At 39.3% G+C, this 27,604-nt stretch overlaps 1 protein-coding gene across 7 annotated transcripts in view; it reads right to left on the reverse strand.

Annotated features, from left to right (window-relative positions):
* Positions 1–27,604, reverse strand: part of MAGI1 (membrane associated guanylate kinase, WW and PDZ domain containing 1) — a 478,937-nt gene that overhangs the window by 135,634 nt on the left and 315,699 nt on the right. For all 7 annotated transcript variants that reach the window (XM_063291537.1, XM_063291536.1, XM_063291535.1 and 4 more), the window contains exon 3: positions 203–322. In XM_063291537.1, the coding sequence (XP_063147607.1) occupies positions 203–322 (120 nt within the window). The remainder of the gene's footprint in view (positions 1–202; positions 323–27,604) is intronic.

Here is a 27,604-nt window from a genome sequence, read left to right on the forward strand (position 1 = left end):
TAAAGTTGAACTGTAAAGGATTCTTTGTGATGCTGAGTTTTTGTGCTGTAGTTGAGATCCGCTTAGACAAATGAGACTACTTTCCCTACAAAGTATCTCAGTGGATTCCTTATAAATCCTCAGGAGTGTCACAATTCAATGTTAAATTTCCCAAGGCACTTCAGGAACTCTCCTTTCAATATTCAGGTGTCTCAAAACATACCTTCATAGGTTCCTACTTCAAGAAGAGTTCCACTTTTTTCAAGTTCAAGAAACTCTTGCACGCTCAGAAAGTTATAGTCCACACCAGGCACTTCTCCTTCTCTTGGAGGACGTGTTGTGCCTAGGCAAAGATAAATGTACAGAACAAATTGATTATTGATGTTACAACAGTACATTAGAAAGAAACAAATATTACATTATGGTAACGCTGAGGGAAACAGTGGAGGCAAGGCCAGGTGGGATCTTCTGTGGAAAGAGGCAATGTAGAGAAGCCAAGAGAGAGTATAAAGCAGCGCCATTGTGCCCAGTGTGTGGGGAACTATCATTATTTCATTCACTCACCTCCCTGCCACAGAAAAGAGAGAGAGGAAGAAGAAGGGAGGGGAGGGGAGGGGAGGGGAGGGGAGGAACATTTTAAAGACAAATACCTTATTATGGCATACATCTCAGCAGAAACTGAACAATTTGCACCAAAGTACACTTGTTGGTTTCTAAGATGCTCCCTCCTGCAATATAGTTTTCCCTCTAGAAATCATTTCACACCAAGCCCTTTCTGTTTGAATGGTCACTGATGAACAGGACCATCAGTGAATTCTCTTACTGGAATCACCCTATAACGTGAGCTTATTTCCATAATATGTGATCACATCCTTAACTATGACATCCTCCAATGGACATTGTTTTGTGCATCTTCTGTTTGGCCACAGTCTAATTCTTTGTTCTATCTATCCAAGGTCCAAGTATGTGCTAAATAGAAATATTTCTCAGTTACATGTACTTTTTCATCAATCTCAAATCCCCAGTCTAGTTATACAGGGAAATATGAATTAATTTCACAAAGCTTTCCTGTACAAGGATAATACTTGCATAAAATAACACAGCATGGGGTGGGGAGAGCCCTTTCACATAATCTTGGTACAATCAAATAAAACTTGAACATTAAGCACCTTGAGTGATGCATATTGAACTTTCTCCATTTAAAGGTAATTAACTATATTTTGAGTGTCTCTTCAAAATACAGTTCATGTATTCTTGGAGACTCACTGAGGCGGAAACAAAACTGGGTAACTCATTTATATTAAGGAAAAGATATCCCCTATGCTTTGAACTCTGTAGAATATGACTTTAGTAATATTACCATACTTGCAAGAGCTCAGAACAAAAACAAACACATCTGACCAAGTCAAATGGGCTGATACAAATCAGTCCACTGCTCCTCCAAAACACTCAGCACTGACTGAGCTATAGGTTTATTGATTAACCCTCTTCCAATTTTACTTGTGCTCCAGGCGTGTTTTTTGCCAAGAAAACCTTCAAGAAACTGGCAACTTAATATAAGGTCAAAGTGTAACTTTAAGATACAGTATCAGTGACACCGTGTCACTTTTCATCCCATGGATTTAACCAAGCTACAAACATTCATATTCTGTGTGCTTCTATAGAGCAATGATTGCTCCTGGCTTTGTTGCTTCAAAGCAAATGTTCCCAACTGCAATTCAGAAACAAACTAAAGGAAACAAGGAGTAAGGGAATCCCCGCCTCCTCTTTTCTTGTAGCAAAATGACAGGCTGCTGGCTGGACACACGCCTGACAGATGGCATTTGAAAAGGATTTTATGAACCATCTGGAGGGTTTACAATGAGTCTAAACCACAGTTACTACCAACCTAGGGACATTTTCTTCCTCGATGCGATTTAAGCAGGGAAACACAGAAACAGGAAAATCAAATGCAGTACATTTTTCTAGAATTGTTGCATTAACAGTTAAGTGCCAAATTCTTCGTTGAATTCCTGAACAGGCAAAAGCTGAATATGCAGCCAATGTGTGGCTCTCATGTCAGTAACCACCTCTGGAAAGCAACTGATTTTATGGAACCACATTCAGAAAATAGTCATGAAACAGAGATTCACACATAAATTTTCTTTTCAGCATGCACACAATAACACCCAAAACAAAAGGGTTAGAATTGTAAGAGGAGAGGTGTTATTAGTCTATGGCAGCCAAAAATCAGGAAAAATCTGGTAGCATCTTTGCAGACTAACCCATTTTATTAAAAAGCATATGCTTTTGTGAACTACAGCTCACTTCATCAGATGTTAGCATTAGAAATCACAATAATACGTAAAGAACTTTAAAATAATAGATATTTAGGAGGAAAAAACGAAACAGCTGAGACACATTCATAAGAAATTACTGAGTTCTGAAGAAATTTGAGGAAACTAAATTTTGGACATGAAAATGTTCTTATTCAGATGTAACTTTATTGAAAATCTTAACAAATGTCTGCCAACAATTATAAACATAGAGAACTTCTTAAAATTCATATGCATTGTACCATCTTCAAAACAAAAAATTGCCTTACTGCTCTGTAAAATCTACTGCAAGTATATTAGATGTCATGAATGCCTTTACTTGGCAGGGAAACTGAACTTGCTTTCATTGGTTTTATTCATGTTGTGGAAGCCTTTAAATATTACTATAGTTTCAGACCTGTCACAGTCAAAGACAGACTGATACCCTGATTAGATTTAATCTCCCAACCACAACACTTTAAAAGAATCTTCAATTATACCTTAAGTCAGAAAGTTACTATGAAAAATCACACTTCTCTTTATCTCTTCCTCCCCTTCTCCCAGATTTTTGTTGTGCAAGGTTTCTTCTTATATTGCTTAATAAATGTTGACACTCAGAGGCAAATTAATTCAAAACTTGCTTACCATAATCTTAGAATGACACTTCAAGAAACCTGAATTCAGTAACCTCAATTGCCTTTCCATTAGATTAAAACATTTATCCGATATTGCAGAGCAATTAAAGCATATACTGTAATCAGTCTTCAAAATGAATTGTATAGCTTGGGTAAACAATTATAGATTAAAAATTATTCTGCTTTATATTATTGCTTTGTTGCCCTATATCAATCCCAAATTCACCAATTTGAACCTATTAAGAAACCCTAGCTTTATACAAATCAGATTACTGATATAATTCTTGACTGGTGGAACATTTGTACTGGATACTCAAGGCTGGTTCCTTGGCCTCCCAACAACTACTGAAACCCAGTCCATGCTTTCTTAAATATGATAGTCCCAAATTTGTTTGGATGAGCTCAATACATACTGTCACCTAGATAATCTTGCCAATTTACACTTACTTGCAATAACATGAAAGCAGTTTTGCTGTGGTACCCTCTGATGCAACCCTAGTATGCATATGCACTTGGCTGAGATCAAGAAGGTAGAGCCTGGTCTCTGGATCAAAGCACAGTTAGCACTCTGCCCCCTCTTCCTTCACCCTTTACCATATTCTTAGGTCATGTAGCTCAGCACTGTGGTGTGAAGATGGGTGAATATAATCCCTCTGTTAAGGAAGAATTTTGCCAGCAAGATGTGAGTTAAAAAAAAATGATGTCACTGTCTCTTGCAGATGCCCATGTTCAACAGCATTTGTCTCTAAGCTTGTGCTTTCCACAACATTAAATGTTAACTTCATTAACCCCAGGAGCTCAGGCCCTGACCCTGCAGGTTTAGAATGGTTTGAATTGTAGAAAGCACCACATTGGTGATGGCTTCTGTATATTCCTTTATTCTGTTTAAAACAAAGTTAAGGTAGGCAGGCACCTTCTATTCAGATGAAACATAAATACGATTGATTGGCTGATTACATGTGATTAAGTCAGTGTCAATTCTTAGCCACCACATAGATAGATTTTCTCCAGGATGGTCTGTCCCAAACCTGGTCTTTCAGATCTTCCAACAATGTACCCATTTATCCACTTCGTTGCTGGTCGTCCTCTTTTTAAAAAATCCATCTACCTTTCCCAACATTATGGATTTCTCAAGAGAGCTACAGTAGGTCTTCACATAATGCACCCAAAATATGAAAGTTTGAGCCTAGGCATTTGTGCCTCGAGTGAGAACCCTGAACTGATCTGTTCTAGTATCCATTTATTTATTTTCTTGGCTACCCATTCAAAAGCATCTATACTCTTTCTATCCTGCTTCTTCGAAGTCCAATAAGTGTGTGTGTGTGTGAGAGAGAGAGAGAAAGAGGGAGAGAGAGAGAAAGAGAGAGAGAGAGGGGGAGAGAGAGAGAGAGAATGAATGGATTTTAGGGCAGTTGGTTCACTACAAAGAATAGTCTCTTTGTATGTCTTGCAGCAATTCTAAATTGGACAATACATGCAAGCAATGGATCTCCTCCAGTTGCTCCAGCAAATGTTAAGTCATATACAAACATGTGAGCATAAAGCTAAACCAAAAATTGGTTGCATCTTCCTGTGACCCTGTCCTATTCTTCTCAAACAAGAGTATCTGAGATGGACCCTCTCTCCATTCTAAACTTTTGAACTAAATAATGAAGTAATATACTTGCCAACCTTAATATCTTCAACAACTAAGGGAACCCAGGTTACTTAAAGGTCATCCTCAGCTAATGACATCATCTGATAAATCCAGAGGTCTGCTTCTTCTGCATCTGTCACCTAAATCACAGTGGACAGGCAGAGCTCTGCAGATCTGCTGAAGGCAACAAGAGAATGGAACAGACAGAAGCAACCTGTTCTGTCTCCAGAAGAGGCAACCTGATTACTGACCAGGCAAGAACATAAGCTAATGATCTATGACATACAATTAGCAATTTCCCAGTTAATTGTGATAAAAATCTGAAAAAAAATGCATCCAGTGGCAATCTTGCAACAAAGGTCTTTCAACATTGACAGGGTGTCTAACATTCCTACTTCTGATGCACTGCCAAGCTACTTTTCACCTGGCTGAATGATTTGAGAATAAATGTGCAACAGTGAATCAGAACAGCAACTAAAATATAAGATGCCTCAATAAAGAAGTTGCTTGAATAGAAAGCAGATGGAAAATAAACTTATAATACTACATATTATTTTATCCTTGACCCCTACATGGCAATTCCAGTTCAGGCCATTTGCAAAGCTTTATTTGAGATGATTCCTTAACAGAAGATACATTAAATAAAACCTGCCACACTGGGCAAGACAATACTGAAAATTGCCCCTGAGATCATGGGCACCCACAGGAGGAGTGAGGCAAGGGGAGGTAAGTGACAAAGTGGGCATTGAGATGTCATGATGTAAACCTAGCCCCTAACATACTTAAGCATAATATCACAAGGGTGGAACTTGTGACATCGTAATACATGTTTTGTCATTTTGGCATCATTGTGGCTAGCTGTAGACTCCAATGCCTGAGATAGTAATGGAATGAAGTAGAATGCTGCGTATGTATGTGTGCGTGCACACATGTGCATGTGTGTGCACGCATTTCTTTTGCCTGCTCTTCCCTTTCCCAGGACTCTGTGTGTGTGTGTGTGTGTGTGTGTGTATGTGTGTGTGTATGAATGACCTTCTTTGTATTGTAAACACTTATTTCATTTATATGCTTGCTAATGCAGCAAACAGGAAACATTACTGGAGCAGGATTACAGCCGCAGAAACTACAGGAAAGGCCGATGACTCCAAATTCTCAGCCGCTTCCTCCCCTTTGCTGCAGGTGTGAAGGGGCGTCTGTATCTGCCCCCTTCTCTCTGCGGTGTAGTGTGCAAATGAAGGGGGAACAGCTGCTGTCTGAGGACAAAAGACTTCTGTTACTTCTTGACTCCTGGCTGGGGCGGTGAGTGAAAAAAAGGACAACAGCTGTTGCCCTAAGCTAGTTGGCAACTTTAAGATGTGTGGACTTCAACTCCCAGAATTCCCCAGCTAGCATGAAGTCCACACATCTTAAAAGTTGCCAAGGTCGAGAAACACTGCTCTAAGCAATGTGTATTTTGCCATCTGAATGATGTCTGCTGTCACAAGTTACTGGCAGTGTAGTTCCTTTGCAGAGCACCATGACTGAGCCTCAGTTCCCTGAAAGTTGAGAGCACTGATTGCAGAGGTGGCCTTTAAAGACAAATTTGAAAAAAAGGGTTACTACTGCAGAATACTCACACAAGTAAAGCATCTCTGGAGGGACGGACAAGTACAGGTGAGGAGTGTGTGCTCGAACCCCACTTCAGGAATCAAAGCAATTCCACTCAGGCTGCTTTGGACAAACTTGCTTTTCCTTGGGTCTGAACCAGAATCTCATTTTGGAAAAGCCAAGGCTGCTGCTGTCAGCCCTTTGAGGCCAGGTCAGGAAACAGACACCACAAGGATTACAAGAGAGGTACTTTATCGTTGCAGGGTATAAAAGCAGAATCTTGAAAGCCTGCCAGAGTTGCCCTCTGCGCCTCTTGTACCAGACAGAATCAAGGCAGGTTATCTTGAGTCTCTTTCTCATGTTCCCTCCTTTCCCAGGGCTGAGTTGTCATTTATCTTCTCATTTAGTTTCTCTTAACAGTTCTCCTAAGGTCTCTTGCTTTGCTTTCTTAAGGTTATCTCTTCACTCCTCCGCACCTATTGATTGATACTGGGAAAACAGCAAGCAGCTATTAACGCTCTGTTTCTCCTTTCAGCAGAACTGGGTGGAATACGCAGGCATCTCCGAGTGGGTGAAGGCGATGTGAATAGGACAGTCAGGTCCAGTACGGCAGACAACCCTGATCTGGCTTCTAACGTCTTTAGGTGTAGCCCCCAGATGCCTCTAATTATTGCAGCCAAAATGTAATTGTTAATGTGATGAAAGGGCAAAATCACTTTCATTACACTTCATTAAAACCAGATTTAAATGTAAATGAAGTAGCATCGATTTCTGATTTCATCCTGCCTTCACGTATTCCCGTAAAGGGCACTGTTGATTCTCCACAGAGGAGAAGTTCTCCATCCCAGCTCTAACTCAAGGGTCTTTTAGTCAATGGACATGTTTCCATTACATGCTTATTGTGGTTAAATGCTTACTATTTTCTGAGTTTGCCCACTACTCTAAACCATAAACTAACCACATAGGCTGGTTTACCATGATAGGCTAAACAGCATCATCTAGACATGTAGGGTATCTGCCATTATCCACGATGAGCACCTAAGGTCTCAGATTGTGAACCTCTGGCTTCATATGCATGTTGTATGAAAGCAGCCATGATGGTTGGGAAACCATGGTTTATGGCTTAGCATGTTGTATGTACCTGGCTTGTACTTTATTCACTAAACCATGGTTAAATCTATCATGGTTTAGCACAAAATCACAATGTAGCTGGCATTTTAAAAAAGAAATCTGTTCCATTTTGTAGAGATTTGAAAGTATTTCTAGTTTCTGGGCTAGGAAAATCAGTAGATGGCTTGTTAATACTCAAGAAATTAAATGAAAAGTGACTGTTCATGGGACTTAACTATAGTGGATACTAATGTAAGTTGTTAGCTTCTTGTCACAACAAAAAGCATGCCAGATTCATTATTCCTTTTCTCCCTCAAACTAGCAGCAGTAAGATTGCTGCTAGGTGTTCCCATGTTGAGAGCCCTCAAGAAATTTATTTTCCGTGAGATGCGGGTTTCTACATTCTAATCTCTGTATAATAGATGTGTTCAAAGGAAAAAAGAAGATTTAATCTTTTCCTGTGCTCCTATTGCTACCTGCTGCAAATCAGCATTTCTGATTCCATCCTGGTAGGGAAGAAAAGTTAAAGCAATTTCTGCTAGTTTCAGTAGATAATCAGGGAAATATATGCCCTGTTTCTGCTAACATTCATTCATATTTTAGTATATTTTAGTCGTAATTTATTTCTAGTTGTGTTTCAAGCCAAGAGTATTGAAATATTTGTTACTTACTATTAGTTATTGTTACTGGTTTGTAATTTAACCAATAGCACATATCTGTCTTTTTGTAAGTTTGAAGTCTGCATGTATTTTATAACCATAAATTGAATAATTAGATTTCATAAGTGCAGTATCTCTTTATCTTACCCCAGTAGTAGTAATTAGTTGAAATAGAAGTGATTCATGGTTACAATATCTGCCAATGTATCTAACTTGGTGAGGCTTACTTCTAAGTAAATACCTCTAGAATTGCATTCTTCTAGCTGTAGAAATGGCAAACACCATTATCTTTTAGTTCAGGTATTTATCATTATCAACATTTTTTTGCTCAGTGATGAAAAAAATCACACACACACACAGAGGACACTGATACAGAGTACATTTTTCCTGAATTGGTATATATATATATATAGCGTATGATGAGTACAGGACAAGAGAAAGGCAAATATATACACACAGTCCACACGATTATATACAGAACTTCTGAAGGGCTACAGTAGTAGCCTCATAACTGGATGTCCAGTTCAGCTATCCAGGCAATCTGAATTGGTAACTAGAAGCGATATGACATGTGATTTCAATATGAAATGCTGAAACGCCCTTGGCTGTGTACCAATCCCTGGCCAATATTTATTAATATTCTGCTTTAAAGGTTATTAAAGGTTGGTTTGAATAAAATTTAGCAGCCAGGGGTATGGAAAATGAGCACAAAAGACAGGCCCAAGAGGGCACTGAAAATCTCATTCTCCAACTGACCATGATACCTTGGAACGCAGTTCTGAGCCCCCCAGAGATAAAGAGAGGAACTTGGTAACCCTGTAAGACAGAGTGGCTGTGGGTTAGGGGCCCCTGTGTATCCAGCAGTTTACCATCTTTGGTTCTGGATGGGGTTGCACTGCCCCAGAGACCCAGTGTGGAATCCCAGACTCACGCTCCTGCTCAAGGAGCAGGTGGCAGTCATGGCCAGGAGGGCCTTTGCTCAACTTTGTGTTGTGTGCCAGTTACGGCCATTCCTGGATTGGGAAGCCCTCCGGTCAGTCACTCATGCCCTAGTCATCTCCTGTATAGACTACTGCAATGTGCTCTGCATGGGGCTACCCCTGAAGAGTATCCAGAAGCTGCGGCTGGTTCAAAATGTGGCCATGCAAGCAATTTGGGGTGTCCCAAGGATGGCACATGTGACACCTTTGCTGTGGGAGCTGCATTGGGTGCCAGTTTGCTTCCAGTCCAATTCAAGATGTTGGTTATTACCTTTAAAGCCCTATGTGGCATGGGTCCAGGTTACCTGAAGGACCATGCCATCCCCATTGCATTGACCGATCCCCACCCGGTCAGGCACAGAAGGCATGTTAGAGACCCTGTCCATGAAAGAATGTCGAGGCAACTATGCGGAAGAAAACAGATAGTTTTCTGGAGGAGTCATGCAGAAAAGAAAAGTGGGGGGAGAAGTTCTGGATACCAAGACATCCAATGGGGGAAGGAACAAGGTAGCATCTGCTCTCAAAAATGGAGAATGGAGTCTGCAATCCTACCAATTTTTCCTAGGAGTAAATCCCTGGCATATCATGAGGCCCTTCTCTAGAGGAGATCTGAACAGATCACGATTTTTAATGGAACTGGCTATTGCCCAATTAGAAAACATTCTTGCATTATGTCCTTAATGGCATTATTAATGGCAGCTATCATAAAGAGGACATTGCCCATCAGCTTTCTGCATTAGTCACATAATATGCTGTATATATAGGAATAGAAGCATGATTAGTCACTGAAATATCCTATGTAAATACATGGGGATTTCCATTATTTCCTTATTTCACTTGTTTCTATCAGACCTCAAGTCTTGGCTCTAACAGCGCCGTTGCCAAACTTAATTCTAAACCTTCTGACTCTAAGAAGGAAAAGCAATCACATGTAAAAGATCTATCAAACCTGTCTATGAAATCAAGACTTTTGGCCTAAAGATGAAAAAGCACATATACCCAGCCTAACAGATAGCAAGGTTTCATTAATAGTGAACCGACATTCTCACTACTTTTTATTTTCCCAGAATGATCTGGCTGAATGCCTTCAACTCAATGCAGTGTTTCTGGTTCACTCATGAACATGCAGGATTCCTGGCAAGTAATTGGTACAGTGCATATATTCCTACACAAGAATTTGTAAATCACATTAGATTAGCAATCCCATATTAGCACCAGGGGAAGAACAGAGCAGCATATTCCCCTTCCTAAAAGTTAGGAAAACGCAAGGATAAAAGAGGGCTTCTTTATTTCTTATCTCCCTTTACTGAAATTATAGGAATGTAAGGTGGTAACTACCCCTATAAATCCAAAAGAAATACACAAAAATCCCCTGTAAGAAAGTTATTTGGTCTCATTAGATTGTGCAAAACAGAGATAGAAAAACAACTCCCCTTTTATTCTTTCCTGGAATATCATACCACCATCTTCTCAATTACCCTGCACTTCCTGATGGAGAGCTGCCTAACTATGATTTATGTATCCCTGGTGTATGCTGAACCATACCCATGTTGTAAACTTAAGTAGGAAACTTCCTACTAACAATATAAATCTAATCAATCAATCAATCAATCAAATAAATAAATAAATAAATATCCATCCATCCATCCATCCACCCACCCATTTTTCTTTAGCCTTTTGTGGAACAGAGTCATTTAACTGCTGGAAAAAAGTAAGTTCTTCCTTGAGACAGCAAGCAAGTCCACAGATTTCTCCATCAGCAGTATAGAATTGTTTTTAGACTTGGAGGGGTCATATCAGTTTATTCACTTTTAAGCAAGCATTTCAGATGTAGGCTTTAATATTCCCTTCTTTTCCCATCCTGGTGCTTTCCCATCTATTATTCCCATCATCCCTATTATTCCCATCCCTTTTGTAATCTGCACCTGCTAAAAGATGTGAAGATATCCCTTTTGTTCGAACATTGCTTCACTGAAGCAATATTACTGAAGTATATGATCTGGGAGCTGAACTGTTAGTTTTTTTGTAAATAACTAAAATTTTAAGCAGAAAAGAACAAGAGACCCACCAGATTGAACCAACATCCCACTTAACCCAGCATTCTCTGACACATAGTTGGCCACATAGTGGCCAACATGATCCATTATGAAACCATGAAGATGGACATAGCCCCCTCCTTTACTGTTGCTCCCCACAAATGGTATTAAAGGCAAACTGCCTATGATTCTGGAGGCAGTAAATGGCCACCATGTTTAGTAGCCATTGATAGTGGCTAGATAGATTTGATACTCAGAAAATTTGTCCATCCCCCTTTTAAATCATCTATGAAAACCTCTCATGGTAGCAAACTCCAGCTGATTTCATTTTCAATTCTTATTTATAAGGCTGTCCACATTTAATGTGCTCCTCATTCTCGGCAGTGAAAACTAGAAACAACATTTCTATGCATATTTTCATCCCAAAGTGCAGAAGCCGTGAGATGCTATCAAATTAATGGACCTCCAACTGGGATAACCTCACAGTGTTCTTGCAAATGTAGGGCTCCTGTGACATGCCAATTTTCAGCAAGACAGACATCTACTCACTTTTCTTGTCTTTGGTTTGGATGGTTCTTGTTCACAGGAAAACTATAATATGTCTTGCTTCAGAATTTTTACACTCAACTCTGAAAGTTAGTTTACTTATTCATTAAACATATACCTCTTAATAGGCATCAGGAACAACTGGGTTCTCAGGATCATTCTGTTTCTACAAGCCATCTGTAGCTTCCTACAAAAGTGTTATTTCTGTCTTTGGACTCTTGTCATACACAAAATAAGCTGGGATTGTACATCACACTATGTCACAAATGTGTTTAAACTATGGTTTATTGTAAACCGCCCAGAGTAGCTCTTTGAGTGAGATAGGCGGTGACAAACTTCAAAATATAAATAAATAAAACCACAACCGGCTTTGATCACACCACACACTAAGCAAAAATAAACATCAGTACAGCACTGTTTGAAAACTGCTGCTTTGTCAATAGATGCAGATGGATTCATCATTGTTGGACATATGGCATGGGGAAAATGGGTTTTCTTTTCTCTCCTTCTGTTTGAGAAATGAACAGTGATAGACAGGACCTCCTGTCTATTACTTTTATTATGCAAGCAAACAGAACATTATATGAAAGAAGTAAACCTCTAATCCAGGATGGACAAACACCACAGCACCCTCAGCACTCCATCTGTGGTCCCCTGGTATCTGAGACTGCAGCATCAAAAAGTGCTGTCAAAATGGCACCATGCTTTTTTTTGGGGTGGTGGTGATGGAGGTGGTTCGACTAGGGATAGGTGTGGTTTGCCTCTGAGAGGCTTCTTGCTTCCATCCCCACTCATAACCATTCCCCCCCAAACTGAAAAGGGCCTGTAAAATAAAAGCGAAAGTAGAATATCACAGAATTGCATCCTGGAACAACTCAGAAGGTTGAACCCCTCAAATCCTGCCCACCCCTGTCTAGTCCATGGGAACCCCATTGGGGAGGGCTGCAATACTAACAAAAGAGACACTAAGGCTGCCTAATGGAGACTGGACATATGTATATTGGATTAATCCTTTGGATGGGAAACCCATAAAAAAGTTGATAGGACTAAATATGTAGAATTAAATCAGAATTGGGACATTTGGTCTCATGTGAAAGGTGCCTCTCAGAAAATAGGTTTACTTTTCTTAATTCAATGAAAGAGATCCACTTATTTCCACACGAGCACTGCTTTGTTGTTGTTTGTTAAGTGGGTTGGAACACAACTGAAAGCGAAAAAAAGAAATAATTTGTCACATAGATCTCAGTGGGTTCTCTTGGTGTAAACATGGAAAATGAAATGAAATAGAAACCAGATCATCAGAACAAGCCATCATAAGCTTCCTGGTAAAGCATTAAATATTTGAATACCTAAGCAACATCAAGAACAAATTCCCTATACGCAAATAGGATTTTGGAGTTGCGGCCATCCATATTTTTAATTACAATTTTACAACCATTTCACCCAAAAAGGGAAGGGGAAAAACAAGTCTGATGAAACTGATATTCTTCTTACCTCATGTACTACTTCCTTCCGTGAAGAGAAAAATACTGTGGTGTTTGTAATCTATTCCAGGCCACTATTCCAGTAAATTTTGTGTTGCATGCTATAGGTAAGTCACAGTAATTATTATTTTTCATTTTGACTTCTAAGCCAAATTAGGAAACTTTTAGAGGTGAAGAGGAAAACATAATTATTAATGCTTCTAAACATTTACTCAGGCTTGGAGGTAAGGGGTGGGGGATGGGGGTGGGAGAATAATCTTTTCTAAAAGAGATATTAATGATTTGGCCCAGCGTCTACCTATCTTAAACTGGTTTCTGCCTGTCCTCAGAGCTTTTGATTGTCTCTAATTTTTACTAGTTATGAAATATAACTCTCTTTAAAGCCTTGAAACTCAGTAAGTGAATACAAATATGGGACTTTGATCATCTTCTCTTCACATGGTGGAAACTTTATCTCCTATTAGCCATGCTGGCTGGAAATGAAGGGAATTAAATTCCAATTTATTGGAAGGACAACAGGTAGGAGAAATTCAAGTTCCAATTCTCCTATGGCATGAACCTATCTGAGCCTCCCTCAGTTTAGCCTATTTCATGAGGTTGTTATGATAATAAAAGAGTAAATTCTGTCCTGTCTATTATACACATTCCCACATATTTCATCCACAATCTGGATGGGGATGTGTTCACATCTGGGTGAATTCCATTAAAATATGCGCTTAATCTATTTTAGCAACAGAAATACCATTTTCACTGTTTCAAACATCATGGTCGACATTTTAAAGGAACAATTTGCAGTTTACGTGACAAGATCCTATGTCAGTGGCTTGCTGGACAATCCATCCATCTGAATGCATGAGGTTATCTCATATATTAATGAAGGAACCAGAAGAATTTGAGAGGTCACTGCTAGCAACTGATGAATATTTTGCCACCATGTTCTGTTAGGTAAATGCTTCTACAATATTTCCTTTTGGCTTCTGAAAGTCAAGCTCAAAATACAAAATCCTACTCCCCACTTGCTTGTGGTCTATTTATAACAGATGCCACAAGACTTATCTGGATGATATGCACATGGACAACTTTACAGTTTGTTCAATACACTTTCCTCTTAAGTTTCTATTCACTGAGATTAGATTAAAAGATTAAAAATAAAGAGAAGCTGTCGTCACTTGTTAAGAAATTCATAACCCCTCCAACATTGTCAAAGTGACATCAATCTCCTGTGGATGTTCACATGCTGAGCATGAATGTCTGAAGGAGAGAAGCTTCATGCATATACGTGCATATGCATGACAGCTTCCATGTGAGCCAGCATGAATATTTCCAAGAGAAAAATATCCTTTCAGCAATGTTGATCAGTAGGAGGAGGATTATCAAGAACATTTGCATAATGAGAATTGCAGATTGTGTAGCAAGCAAAGAGGGCTAAAAAGGGAGTTAGAGGGGATGCTAAAATTAAGAACTGCCTATTCTTTAGCAAACCTTTCCTGATGAGCAACATATAAAAAAACAGGTCACACATCAGCCATGGTAGAACCAGTTCACTGTGGAAAGCATGGAAGATGGATACACGGGGTTACGTCTCAGACAGAATTCTCCCTAGCTATACTAACTCCGTTTTCTCTGTAAATGAGGAAGTTGCTTACTCACAGGTAGAAGGTCATGGTATCCCTGCAGGTGCCAGGATGTGGCTAACAACAAGACTAAACACTAGTTGGTGCTATTGCCAATAGAATTCCTTCAAAGCTAAGTGCTAACTTCCTGGTTGTAGCATCGGAATGGATGAAACTGTCCAGATGCTTGTAGTAGACAATGCAGTACCTTTCTCTGTATTTCCTTGTATCTGAACTGTCTACATAAACTCGCTTGACCATATGCTTAGGGACTTGCCCAAGGAAAAGTTGCCAAACTTGTTCTTTGCGTGCTTGACCAGACTCTTTTTTGTGTGCGCGCCTTCGAGTCAGTGTTGACTGCTGGCGACTGCCTGAACAAGTACTTGTTGTTTTCTTAGCAACATTTTCAGAAGTGGTTTGCCCTTGCCTCCTTCCTAGGGTTGAGAGAGAGGTACTGGCCCAAAGTAATCCAGCTGGCTTCATGCCTAAGTGGGGACTAGAATTCACAGTGTCCCAGGTTCTAGCCTGGTGCCTTAACCACTACACCAAACTGGCTTTTAATAAAGGTATTGGAGACTTCACAGATTGTGTTCTAATTGAGTAGAGGGGCAGACCTGAATGTCACCACTTAGGTGACTAAGAAGACTGCTGAGCCAACTCAGGAGCTTTTCCCCAACAAAAGCAAAGTGCAACACAAAGAGGTTAAAACGTTGGACTCAAAAAAGACACTTCTAGTATAAAGGACAAAACTCAACCTAACATCATGCTCCACCATTAGTTGCCATTGACCATTCTTAATCCCCTACAGATCCACACACCTAAGCAAAACGGTCACTTATAAAAACATGCCAAAGCCAGTTTAACTGGCTGCCATTATCCTTTAACTTTAGTACAGGGTGTACAATTCATACAGATTAGTGTGCGGACCTGTGAAGTTCATTCTGAACACTATGGAAGGTCAGAAATAATGGGCACACTAATTTCCAGGGAGGCTTGTCTATTATTATTCACCTTCACCTTAATAAACCTCTACCAAGGATTCCCAAGCTTCCTATCAACCTAGTTTGAAAGCCCCTGCTAAAGGCACAAGTACTGTTTAAGAAGGATGTATCGCCTTCTCCAGCCTTTCTACCCACAAGCGGCACTCAGAATTAATTTATTTGAACAGTCTTAAGAGTATCAGATTCTCAAGAAGACTCTTTTTTCCCTTTCTAGCTCAGTAAAAATCCACAAAGCTTAGTTGCACATTCCTGATTTCAGTAACAGCTGAACTGTACTGAATATATCAGGCCTTTAAGACTTTGATTCATTTTGTTTCTAATTTTAGCTGTCACAACTGTAAACACCACCATTAATAACAACAACAACCACCACCACCACAACAGGCCAATGTGCTAAACTTCAGAAGCACTGAGATGCCCTCTATCCTCATAGGACTTTGCTGGCAACATTAACAAAAAGTCTTCCACATGTCAGTGAAAAGCAAAATAAAGGGCAAATCAGTGTCCTTGGGGAAAGTGGTTAAAATTATGCATTTGATTTACATTAGCTTCTCCAGCATTACTGAATGGCAAAACACTTAATAGACTTCAACAGAATAGGAAAAGGACAGAGGGAAGGATGATATATTACTCTTACTTTGCAAAATATGGGCAGGTCTTTCAGCCTGTGCCTTCCTTCTTGACAACTCATGCTGGTACAACCTCTTTAAGGCTCTAGGACAGTGTTTCTTGAACTTGGCAACCTTTAAGATGCATGGACTTCAACTCCCAGAATTCCCCAGCCAGCATGCGAGTTCAATTCCACACATTTCTGGGAGCTGAAGTCCACACATCTTAAGGTTGCCGAGGTTGAGAAACACTGTGCTAGGAGTAATAAGGGAGAATGGTCACTAGCGCTGCATACCCTATTTTCTTTTCATTGCATTGGAATCACTTTCCATTTTTTTCTCCTCTATTTATTTCTCCAGTGAAGTCCAAAGTCTAGGTAACATGGGTGTCTGTGGAAACCCAAAATACTGAAATGCCTTTTCAGATAGATAAGGGCCCCTCAAAATTACCCTCATTAAATAAACTCTGAATAAGAAACATCCCACCATATTAGATCAAAGTCCAACATTCTGTTTTTAGATTTTACTTTATACTTCACCTTTAAGATTCGGTTCACTATAGGATTCAAAGAAGTAACCCTTTCCAAAGATAAGCCCTTCACCATCTTGTAATAGTAAAGTTCGTAGCATACCTATGCAGTATGTGCAATATCATATCTCTTCTGAATGTCCTACCGTTCATCTGTACTAGATGCTAGTGGATAGTAGTGTATCAAGCATAAAACCTAAGACACATGTTCTTTAGCTTGTTAGGTGAATAGGAAATGAATTTTAAGTTTTATACCTCCTCATCCGTTTTCAGAATTTTCAGTTTTATACCTCCAGTGAATCTTCAGTTTTATACCTCCTTCTCATCCAAAGCTTTGGCAATAGTTTAGTTTTTTGTGCGGTGGGAAGGGTACCTTTGATTCAGTTTTGACTCCTGCCAATTATATGGACAAATCCATATAATATTGAGCCAGTTTGGTCTAGTGGTTAAGGTGCTGGGCTAGAAACTGGGAGACTGAGAGTTCTAGTCCTGCCTTAGGCATGAAAGGCAGCTGGGTGACCTTGGGCCAGTCCCTCTCTCTCAGCCCAACTCACTTCACAGGGTTGTTGTTGTGGGAAAATAGGAGGAGGAAGGAATAACAGGTATGTTCGCCACCTTGAGTTATTTACAAAAGTAACAAAGGTGGGATAAAAAATCAAATAAAAAATCAAATAAATAAAATCCATGCAGTTCCTTGGCAACATTTTTCAGAAAGTATTTGCCATTGCTTTTTTCTTATTGCTGAGAGAGAGAGAATGGGCTAAAGTCACCCAGCTGGTTTTGTGCCTAAGGCAGGACTAGAACTCAGTTTCCTGATTTGTAACCTGGTGCCTTTAACCACTCTACCACTGTAGGAAAACCAAACATTTTTTAGAACTAATCTACGTCCATTGGGCAAATAACCAGTGTGTCGTATCAATTAATTGATAGTAAGTTAGAGGGCAGAGGAGAAAAAATGAATGATTAGTTAGTTTTAATCAACAATTTTGAACAAGAAAATTATTATAAGGCTTTATGATGGATGGAAGCTAGATGAGCTGGTATTATTAACAGTGCAGAAAAATAATAATCAGAAGTACAAAATAAGTGCACCCTGGATTGCTATGTATACAGTTTTCATCTTATCTTAGGAAGAATGGCAGTAGGCTCTAGAATGGGCTTATACAAATCAATTTAAGTGAAAATTCTAAGAGCCAATAGATAGCATTGCATTGTAATTAACAGTAAATAGTAACTATTAAACTGTAAGTAGACTGGGTTGAAATATTTTTGGAAGTTAAATCCCACTCATAACATACAATTATTAGAAATGTGAAGTGTGTAAATGATTTGGGAAGTATGTATTTTTCTGGATTAAGTATCTAACATATATAGATTTTGCTAATCCTATATGAAAATATCTAGAAAATTAATTTGCAGTTCAGTTATTAGCAAATTATTAATGAAATGAATTAAAGAACAGATAAATGCAAGGGGAATATTAAAAGCTTTATGAACTCTAGCAAAAAAATCCCAAAATCAAAGAAATTAGAAAATACCTAGAAGTAAATTTATCTGCAGTATTTGATGCAGCATAATGTTCCCATCTAAGATTTATTATGGTTTAATTAAAATACTAGAGACCATTTCAAATGTCACATGGGCTGAGACCTGAAAATTTAAATTTAACATCTCATTTATGTAAGTGAAAAATAGTTAGGATGGGGAATCACTAATACTTCTTTATAGCACATACCTTGCTGAATTGTTATATTAAAGGTTAACAACACCAAAGACATGAACATGGGAGGAAATGCTGATGCAGTTCAACCACTGAAGTGAAGTACCTCCATTATTCAATGAAAGGTCAGAAGAAATTGCAAAGCAGCAATGAAAGCCACAAAGTTTAGGCTCAACAACAGCGGATATAGAAAGCAACATAACCCTTTATGATAGCCAGCCCAGGATGTAGGACTGCTCCTCTGCTACTATATGGCAAACAGCTGCCAATAACAGCCCAGAGTCTTCCCACAAACATACTTGAAAATATGGTATCTGTATACTAAGTGACTGAATAGGGCAATGATTTTTTTTTCTGCCCCCTGTTTAAGCTACTGGAGCCTAAAAAAAACTCACAGAGTTGTTTGAATATAAAATGATAACCACCAGGTATGCCATCAATCAAGCAGAGTGGTAGGGATCAGTATTGCAACCGAAACTCTCCCCACAACCCGAGTTCGATCCCAGCAGAAGCTGGATTCTCAGGTAGCCGGCTCAGGTCGACTCAGCCTTCCATCCTTCCGAGGTCGGTAAAATGAGTACCCAGCTTGCTGGGGAAGGTGATGACTGGGGAAGGCAACGGCAAACCACCCCGCTATAGTCTGCCAAGAAAACACCGCGAAAGCTGTGTCCCCCCAGAGGGTCAGACATGACTCGGTGCTTGCACAGGGGAGCTTTCACATGCCATCAATAACTATTTTAAGGCAGTAAGAGAAATTCTGATTGAAACAGTCAAAGGTTCCTCTAGTCCACTGTCCTGTTTCTCAGAGAGGCCAACCAGATGTCCCAAGGAAGCTCACAAGCAGAACCTGATTGCAATACAGTAGTACTCTTAGGTTCATTCTCACCAGCAATTGATATTAAAAGGTATAAGGTATATTAAAATCATTTTAGGATTGTAAGCCACCCAGAGTCACTTGTTGAGATGGGCAGCTATAGAAAAAAAGAAAGGAAGGAAGGAAACACATTTGGAAGAGGAAAAGCATGAACAACTTTCAATGGATATGAAATGTATCTTTTTATAGAACATAAACAACTACTACATATGAGGCCTTTACAAGAGAAGGAAGTAACTACAAGCCAATTTTCCGTTGACATTACTTGTGGAAATGACCTTACTGAGTTCATAATAGCACATTCTATATACATGTTTATAAGTGACATTTAAAATGCAAACTTTTCTAGAACTTAAGCATTGAAAAGATACATTCTAAGTTATGCAAACAAATGTGTTTTAGTGATTTTATATCCTTTATGCTGCTTTTGCTCATGAATGGTGGATGCAAGGAGCTATATGAGGTAACTGGAACTTAATTATCTCATCCAGTGTATCTTTAGCTTCTGAAATTAAAAACTCTATTTAAAAAAAGTCTAAAAATAGCAATCCTTAAATAATGGAGTGGCAACAGTCAGTTCTACAAAAATACCTCACTCAAAAGTCACTCAATCAGCAAGAAATTTTAACAGTAGACTTCCAAAGAAACCAAACCTCTAATAAGTAGATTTAATGTAGCAAAGTTAATGAAACGATTCCAGCAACTCCTGCATATTACAGGCAAGCCCTATTTATACAGATATTCTTGTGCTTCTTTCTCTTGCCCACAAAATGTAAGAGGCTAAAAGCCACCCTCTTTTGTATGGAAGGGACATTTTATACTCGTCTCTTGCTTTGGTAATGGACTGACCTGTAATCAGTTGTTTGCTTTTTACTATTATTGTACATGAAGATGCTCCCACAACACCTTTTGTACAACACAGACATTTCTTAATATGATATTAAGACTTCTTTCTCCTGAGAGAAAAGATGTGACAGGGAAACAGACCAGGCTTATCTGAGACAGAATGCCACTGTATGAACTCTTTAAAAGTAATGCAACTGTCCCTTTCTAGCCCTCTAATAGCACACAGGGCCGCTTCTGCAAAAGTGTTAAGAAAATCATGGTGTGTGCTCACTTGCATGTAAGTAATTTAGGAGTATTTACTCCCCTATCAAGGTAATCTTTTAACAACAAACCCCCCTTCTGTAATATAGATTCAGAGGGTTTATGACATACGTAAATAAAAAAATATAATGAATTTTCCAGTAAATCTACAGGAAGATATAAAATGTTTCTTTTACCCACCCACCCCCGACACAGATGAAAAGAAGATATGATGTAAATACATTAATGTTATTTTCAGAAGAAAAATGCTGTTATTATCAAGGATCAGAATAATGTTACTTTGCATTTTAATAAAAAGAGCTGTTTTATCTTTATAAGGACAACTCCAGGATAAACCCAAATCTCAAAAAGAAATTAGCTTTTACAAATTGAACACAAAAAGCAGATTATGTACAACCACAGGTCAGGACCTGTGCCCCAGAGAATATGTTAAACTCCCCATTCCTACCAGACTTAATGAGTATGAGCAATGTTGAGGAACATCTGGAGGAACACAGTTACTCACTTTTAATATAAACCATAGCTAGTTGCTCACCAATAATTGAAGCCCTGCAGTAGATGAATTAAATGGTTAAAAATAGGAGGCAAAGAGTATGGTAACATGCAATGTCATGTTCAGAAGTCCATCTGAGGATATAAATTAATCTAGGCTTCATAAGAAGATGGGTAAATCTAGTCTTCCAGCCAATCCCAGCACTTTATATACCCAGATATTTTTTAGGATATTCACAAACAAGCCAGCAGCTTTTATTTAAAATAACTTTTCTTCTAACCCAGAAATTCAGTTTCAATATTATAGATGAGAGATTTGTCTGTAACCCAGTGTTACAATTGTGGGAAAAAATAGGAGAAGTGGGCACTATACCATCGTGAGCTCCTGGATGAAAAATAGGATATAAATCAAATCAATCAATGAATATAGACTGGGATCATATATCACACTGACATTTATAATCATGGTTTATTAAATAATCGCCACTTCACACAATACTAAGCCTTAAACCCTGGTTTACATACTACAATTTATTTATTTACATATTATTAAATTGATTTAAATGGCTGCCCATCTCACGAATGTGACATTGGTTGCCTAACAAAATGTTAAAACAATAAAAACAATATTAGAAAAGGTCACTACAAGTGAGGATAAACCCAGACAAAACAATTGAGAAAGACCTCTCAATGGGACATCTAGCCTCCCAACCCCCAGGACCTGGAGCACATCCAGGTCTTCAACACTTTACAAAAGGCTGGCAGGGTTTCACCTTGGGGAGTATGGTGTTCCAGAGGGCAGGCACTGCAATAAAAAAGGCATGCTTCCAGGGTCCCATAAGATGATGTTATTTTATTGAAGGGGCCCAGAACATGCCCTTCTTGGTGGACCTACTGGAACAGATAGAAACAATGGGAAGAGGTGGGTCCACAAATCAGCCAGCCCCATGCCATGAAAGGCTTTATAGGTGACAACCAGCACCCTGAATTGAATCTGGAAGCCCCCTGGGAGTCAGTGCAGCTTACAGAAGAAAGGTGTCACATGGGCATAATAAGGTACAGTCATAACTGCCCATTCCACTGCATTCTAGATCAGCTGCAGCTTCTGAATACTCTTCAAGAGAAGACCCTTATACCCCATGTTAACAGTAATCCAACTGGGAGGTGACTAAGCCACAAGTTACCATGAGTAGGGCCTCCAGGTCCAGGAATGGGTGCAATCGGCACACAAGATGGACCGATGCAAAGATCCTTCTAGCCTAGCAAGAATGATGACTCCAAAAGGACCCCCAAGTTCTCACCATCTTTTTCTGAGGGAGTGCTACCCCATTAAGAGATAAAGATGGAAAATCAATGAATCTGGGGCAGCCTCAAAACCCACAGCCACCCAGTCTTGAGATGAACCCTATTCTTCCCCATCTTGACCCTCACAGCTTCCAGACACTGAGGTAGAAACTCAGCAGCATCACTTGGTCAGCCCAGGTTTGAACAATGGTTCAAATGAAATGAGCTAGAGCAGCAGTTATTTTAAGCTATTCCTTAGAATCTTACATAAATATTCATTAAGCTCTTCCCTTTCAGGGTAAAAAAAGGGAGAAAGGGAGTAGGTCAGAAACGCAACCACAGCCCAGATTAATACCAAGCTTGCACATACTATTCTATGCAAGGTTGGATTTTTAAGAGACTAGCTTGAAAGCCAAAATACTGTTGCCCAAAACTCACAACCAAAAGATACATACAGTATAGCAACACACTCTCATTTTTTAAAAATCAGTGTTGTCATGTGGGTATACTGGAAATGCTTACAGTATTTGCAAGTTGGTCACCCACCTCTGTGCTTAACACAGAAAAATGTTTCTGGCAGTATTGTGAATACAAGAAGTGAAAAAACAGATAGGTAAAAGCAAGGGATAAAACTGATGTCAAAAGGATGGACTTTTAATATTCTGAATGTAAAAAGACAAAGAAAACAAACTACTTGCATGCATGAGTATGGGAGAGGCATGATTTCAATTAATGTCACTGATGGTGTCAAAGCTGCCCCCTTTTCCAATTTGTGGGATAAAAATATTGTGGAATATCGACACCTTTCAAAACCTGTGCTTCTAGTTCTGTGTTTTTCTTCTCTTCCTTAACAGAAAGAAATGGAAATGATAAAACACAGGCTGCTAATAAAGCACGGTGACAATACTTATATGCCAGAGAACCAGTTTGATCTAGTGGTTAAGGCAACGGGCTAGAAGCCAGGAGTCTGTGAGTTCTAGTCCCCACAAAAGCTGGCTGGGTGACCTTGGGCCAGTCCCTCTCTCTCAGCCCAACTCACCTCACAGGTTTGCTGTTGCGGGGAAAATAGGAGGAGGAAGAAGTATTAGGTATGTTCCCACCTTGAATTATTAATGAAATAATATAAGGCGGGATATAAAAATAAATAAATAACCTTTGCAACAGAACCCGGAGCACATGGAAATGTCTGCTTGAAAGTATCTCAGAATCTAATTACAGCATACAATTTGGGATATAGTATCCATAGCAATATTCCACTGCTCTATATTTTGAGGGGGAAAATTCCTACAAAAATATATCTTTTAAGAATATTGACTAGTGTTCTCTATGCAGTAGATACTATTGAGCATGTTTCTGAGTTCACACACTATATGCCTACATGTAGCTTTGGAACATACAAAGCCCCTCTCAGGGGAAAAAAAAGACCTGTTGCAGCTTGCATAGTTTGGGAAGCACTGGATGGATGATGACCTACATCAAACAAAATGCAGCAGTTAAGGAGATCTTCAGCCTTTAGCATGTATGCCAGGACTGCACTTTAAAAAGCAGCCAGGCAAGGACAAGAACTAAACCTGATTCAATGCCATTTAAATGAAATACAGCTTGTATGATTATTCCTCAGGGGCTTCATAATTTTTGGCTTTTGTTGTATTGTCAAGTAGGCGCCAACCTGTGCAGGAGCTCTGGGGGTCACACCCAACTTTGGACAGGGACACATGATGATGCCTTTCAGAAGATAGAAATGGGCAATCCAGACAAAATCTGGAATCCACACAAAGTCTGCTAAACAGCCATTTCCTGAATCTTATTATTTATGCAGATGTGGTATGAATAAAATATTACTCCACTGTTCAAAATGCAAAGCAAGATTTTAAACTAAGAACCAAAAGCAGTTTTTAGTTTAATTCACATTTTGTTCTGCAGAGACTGGACAGAAATAGTGAAACAAACCGTCCCCAAAGGGAAATTTGTTCTAAAAGTCCAAGCAATCGTGTTTCAAACTAGGGAAAGAGATTTTGGCAGTCCCTGAGCTTGTCTTCCGAAGCAGTGTGAAAAGACTGCAATGGTGGTGAAGGCTTTCAGTGTACAACAATCCACTATGTCTTTTGACCTCACTTTATGGGGTGACCCAAAACAAACACACACAAAAAAATCTAACGTTATAAATCTCACAGTGTTAAATGGAAATGCTTCAATGATCATGTAAAGCAATATATTATGGTGATCTACTATTCAGGTAAAATCTCCTTTAAGCCAAGCTTGACTCTTGGGGGCTACACGGAAGCAACCATGGAGTTGTCTTGGCAGAAGTGATTTGACATTGCTGTCTTCAGGGACAGCATATATCCCTAAGATTTCCTGATAGCCTCTCATCCAAGTACTAACCAGGCCTGACCTTGCTTTAGCTTTCAAGCCCAAACATTTTTTTCTTCATGGGAGAACAGAACCCCAACATTTCTGGTATTTTGTACCCAGTAATACACTCCTTGTTGTTGCTGAAGAAATAACTGAAAGTTTTCCCAAACTCTATGAGAGTTTCCACTTATTTCAAACCAATACCATATCCCAGAATTTTTAAATACCTGACAGGTATGCCTAGTTACAAGCATGTGTAATATGCCGAAATGCCACACTGCTTTTTGTTTTTTGAGCCAACATACCTTTTCAACAAATAAGACTCGTAATATCATCAGTATTCAACACTTTACCAGTGATTCTTCACTTCTGTGGACTGGGCAGCTTTATTACTTGTAACTTTCTTGCACAATTCTTTTATTAATATGGCTTAAGTTACAAACTAGGATCTCTTCTATGTCCATCATAGTGAAAAAGAAATGCTTCCTATTTCTCTGCTGGACACAGACAACCTAATTAGTCTCAGGAGCATGTTTCCAGTAACGGCTTCCATTCATAGTGGTAACATTCTCTGTGCAATGTTGTAATTAGACTACAAGGCTGTCAGGAGTTCCTTATCAGTATGCAAATTATTTTTCACATGTTGTACTGTACATTTGCAATCATGGATGCATTAAAAAAGAACTGAATCAAACCCTTGCAATGGTATCATTGTACATATGCCACCTAACCGTCCCATCTCTTCTGCTACTAACCATCTAAAATAGAAGACATGGAATGGGGATGACGTTTAAAAAACAAAGAAATGCATGACCAAGAATCCTTATTATTTAAGGAGTGGTTGCAGAGGTAAACTTTCTCTGCTCATTGGTTCAACACTAGTATCGCACCAAATTCCACTAAAGATTTTAAGATGAGCAAATCTATCCACATAAATGCTGTGAAGGTTAGGATATAAAACATGAACAATGAAATCAGCAGCTGTTTGCTCCAAGCTTTGACATCAGTCATCAGCTGCTGCTGAGCACAACATGGACAAATGGAAGGAAGCATGTAAATGTGGCAAAGGAAGGAAAGCTTGTTAGATTTTATTTATTTATTCATTTATTTGATTTCTTTAGCCGCCCATCTCAACAAGTGACTCTGGCAGATCTGCAGCCTCACTGCACAAAACAAGGGAGCGAGGGGCAAGGGAAATATGTGGGTGTATTCCATTCACCTAAGAGAGTATACACAATTAAAAACTGATTATCTCCTAAGCCCTTAAATGTCTATTGCTTTTAGGAAATTGCTAACCAGAAAAGGCGCACAATTGTACCTCTACAGCTCATCCAGTCATCTAGAGGCTGGGTTGAGAACGCAGTATCATAAATCTACTTTCCGTGCATATTCTCTCTCTCTCTCTCTCTCCTTCTGCTGTTCCTGCACTTTAATATCACAGAATAAATCTCTTCCCCTCCCCGAACACACAGTGGCACTGCACAGCCTATCAGCATCCAAAATCTTAAAAGTTTGCATCTTAGAATACAGGATATAGAACTGACTTCAGAATGCATTACCTGCCTTCCGTAGGGTGTACTTGCACAGCTTACTTTCTGCATACACCTACTCTCTCCCTCCCTCTCTCTGTATGTAATCCTGTTTTCTGTATCCTTTTTGTTAAATTTCTTTCTTCCCTTTGAAAAATAGCTCAGGAAAGTGTACCGCACACTGAGATGTAAAAAATAACAGTTAAGCTCACCTGGGATGCCACCTTGAACACAGGGTTGAATGGACCTCAGGATCAGGCTTGCCTATGTTACACTTGGTTTGTTTGTTACATTTATATCCTGTCTCTCCTTCAGTAGCTCAAGGCAGCATACCTGAGCATGGTCTCCTGATTTTTCCCAACATCAACAACTCTGTGAAGTAGGTTGGGCGGAGAGAGAGAGAGAGGGAGACTGGCCCTAAGTCAGCCAGTTAGCTTCTATGGCTGAGGGTGGATTTTAACCTTTTCAGGTAAGACACTTTAAGACATTGGTTCTTGCCACGTGCATCACCTTTGTTAAATTAACACAGCTGTCCCCCTGCCAACAGCCTCCTGATGTCTTGAAAGTGCAGCTCCCAGAATTCTAAGTCAATATGGCAAACAACTGTGAGTATGCTAGAATACTGTCATTTTCTTGTATACCCAAAATATTTCTTTGAAATCTCCAAACCAATTTGCTCATAATCAAAGAAGACACAGACAACTGACCAGATTGCGGGTTCATTTCAACTCCCATAACTTGCTGTCATAATTTGCCGATAGCAAGGAGGCTTGAGTTATTGATCCAATTAGTAAAATAAAAGTTAAAAATTGGGATGTCTTTCTCTCTCATACATACTGTATACACACACATGTACACACACACACAGCCCTCCATACTCTCACTGGTAAAGCATACAAAATCAACTAGACACCTTATCCCATCAACAGAGTGCATTCAGCTGTGCTGGCTGGGAATTCGGGGAATTATGCCAATACATTTGGAGAACAACCAGTTGAAGGGGAAGATTGAAGTAGATTGTCCAGAAATTTATTCAGATCCTTTAAGTTAGAGAATATAAATCCCACCCTGGTATCCTGACCTTTCTCTATAGTACCAATGCATTACAGAATAGACTGTGGATACAAAAGCACCCTATTGCCTCCTTATCTCAGAAAATCCATGATTCCCTTTTTCATTTGGGCATGGCAGAAGCTCACACTGCCTACTTTAAAGTGACCGGTCAGTTTTACAAGGATGAAGGTTTTAGAATTGACCAGCTCACAATTAAAAACAAAAATAAACCTCATCTCTTTTTATGCACACCTGAGACTCTGGACTTTGTAGAAACACATCTCCAAGGCCCTATGTCAGGGAAGGCTGATCAAGATTCATCTTGCTATTGATCCATCACCAGTAACTCTTAGTTGAAAATTGGTTTTACCTATGCAGACTGGAATCTCCATTCATTTATGTTCTACACTGTAGTGTAACACACACTGCCCTAAGATTGCCAAGTCTTTTAACCTCAATTTATACAGTTCTTCGTTACTTGCTCCACTTCAGG

The sequence above is a fragment of the Candoia aspera genome, chromosome 2 (genome assembly GCF_035149785.1).
Source record: "Candoia aspera isolate rCanAsp1 chromosome 2, rCanAsp1.hap2, whole genome shotgun sequence".
NCBI classification, from domain to species: Eukaryota; Metazoa; Chordata; class Lepidosauria; order Squamata; family Boidae; genus Candoia; species Candoia aspera.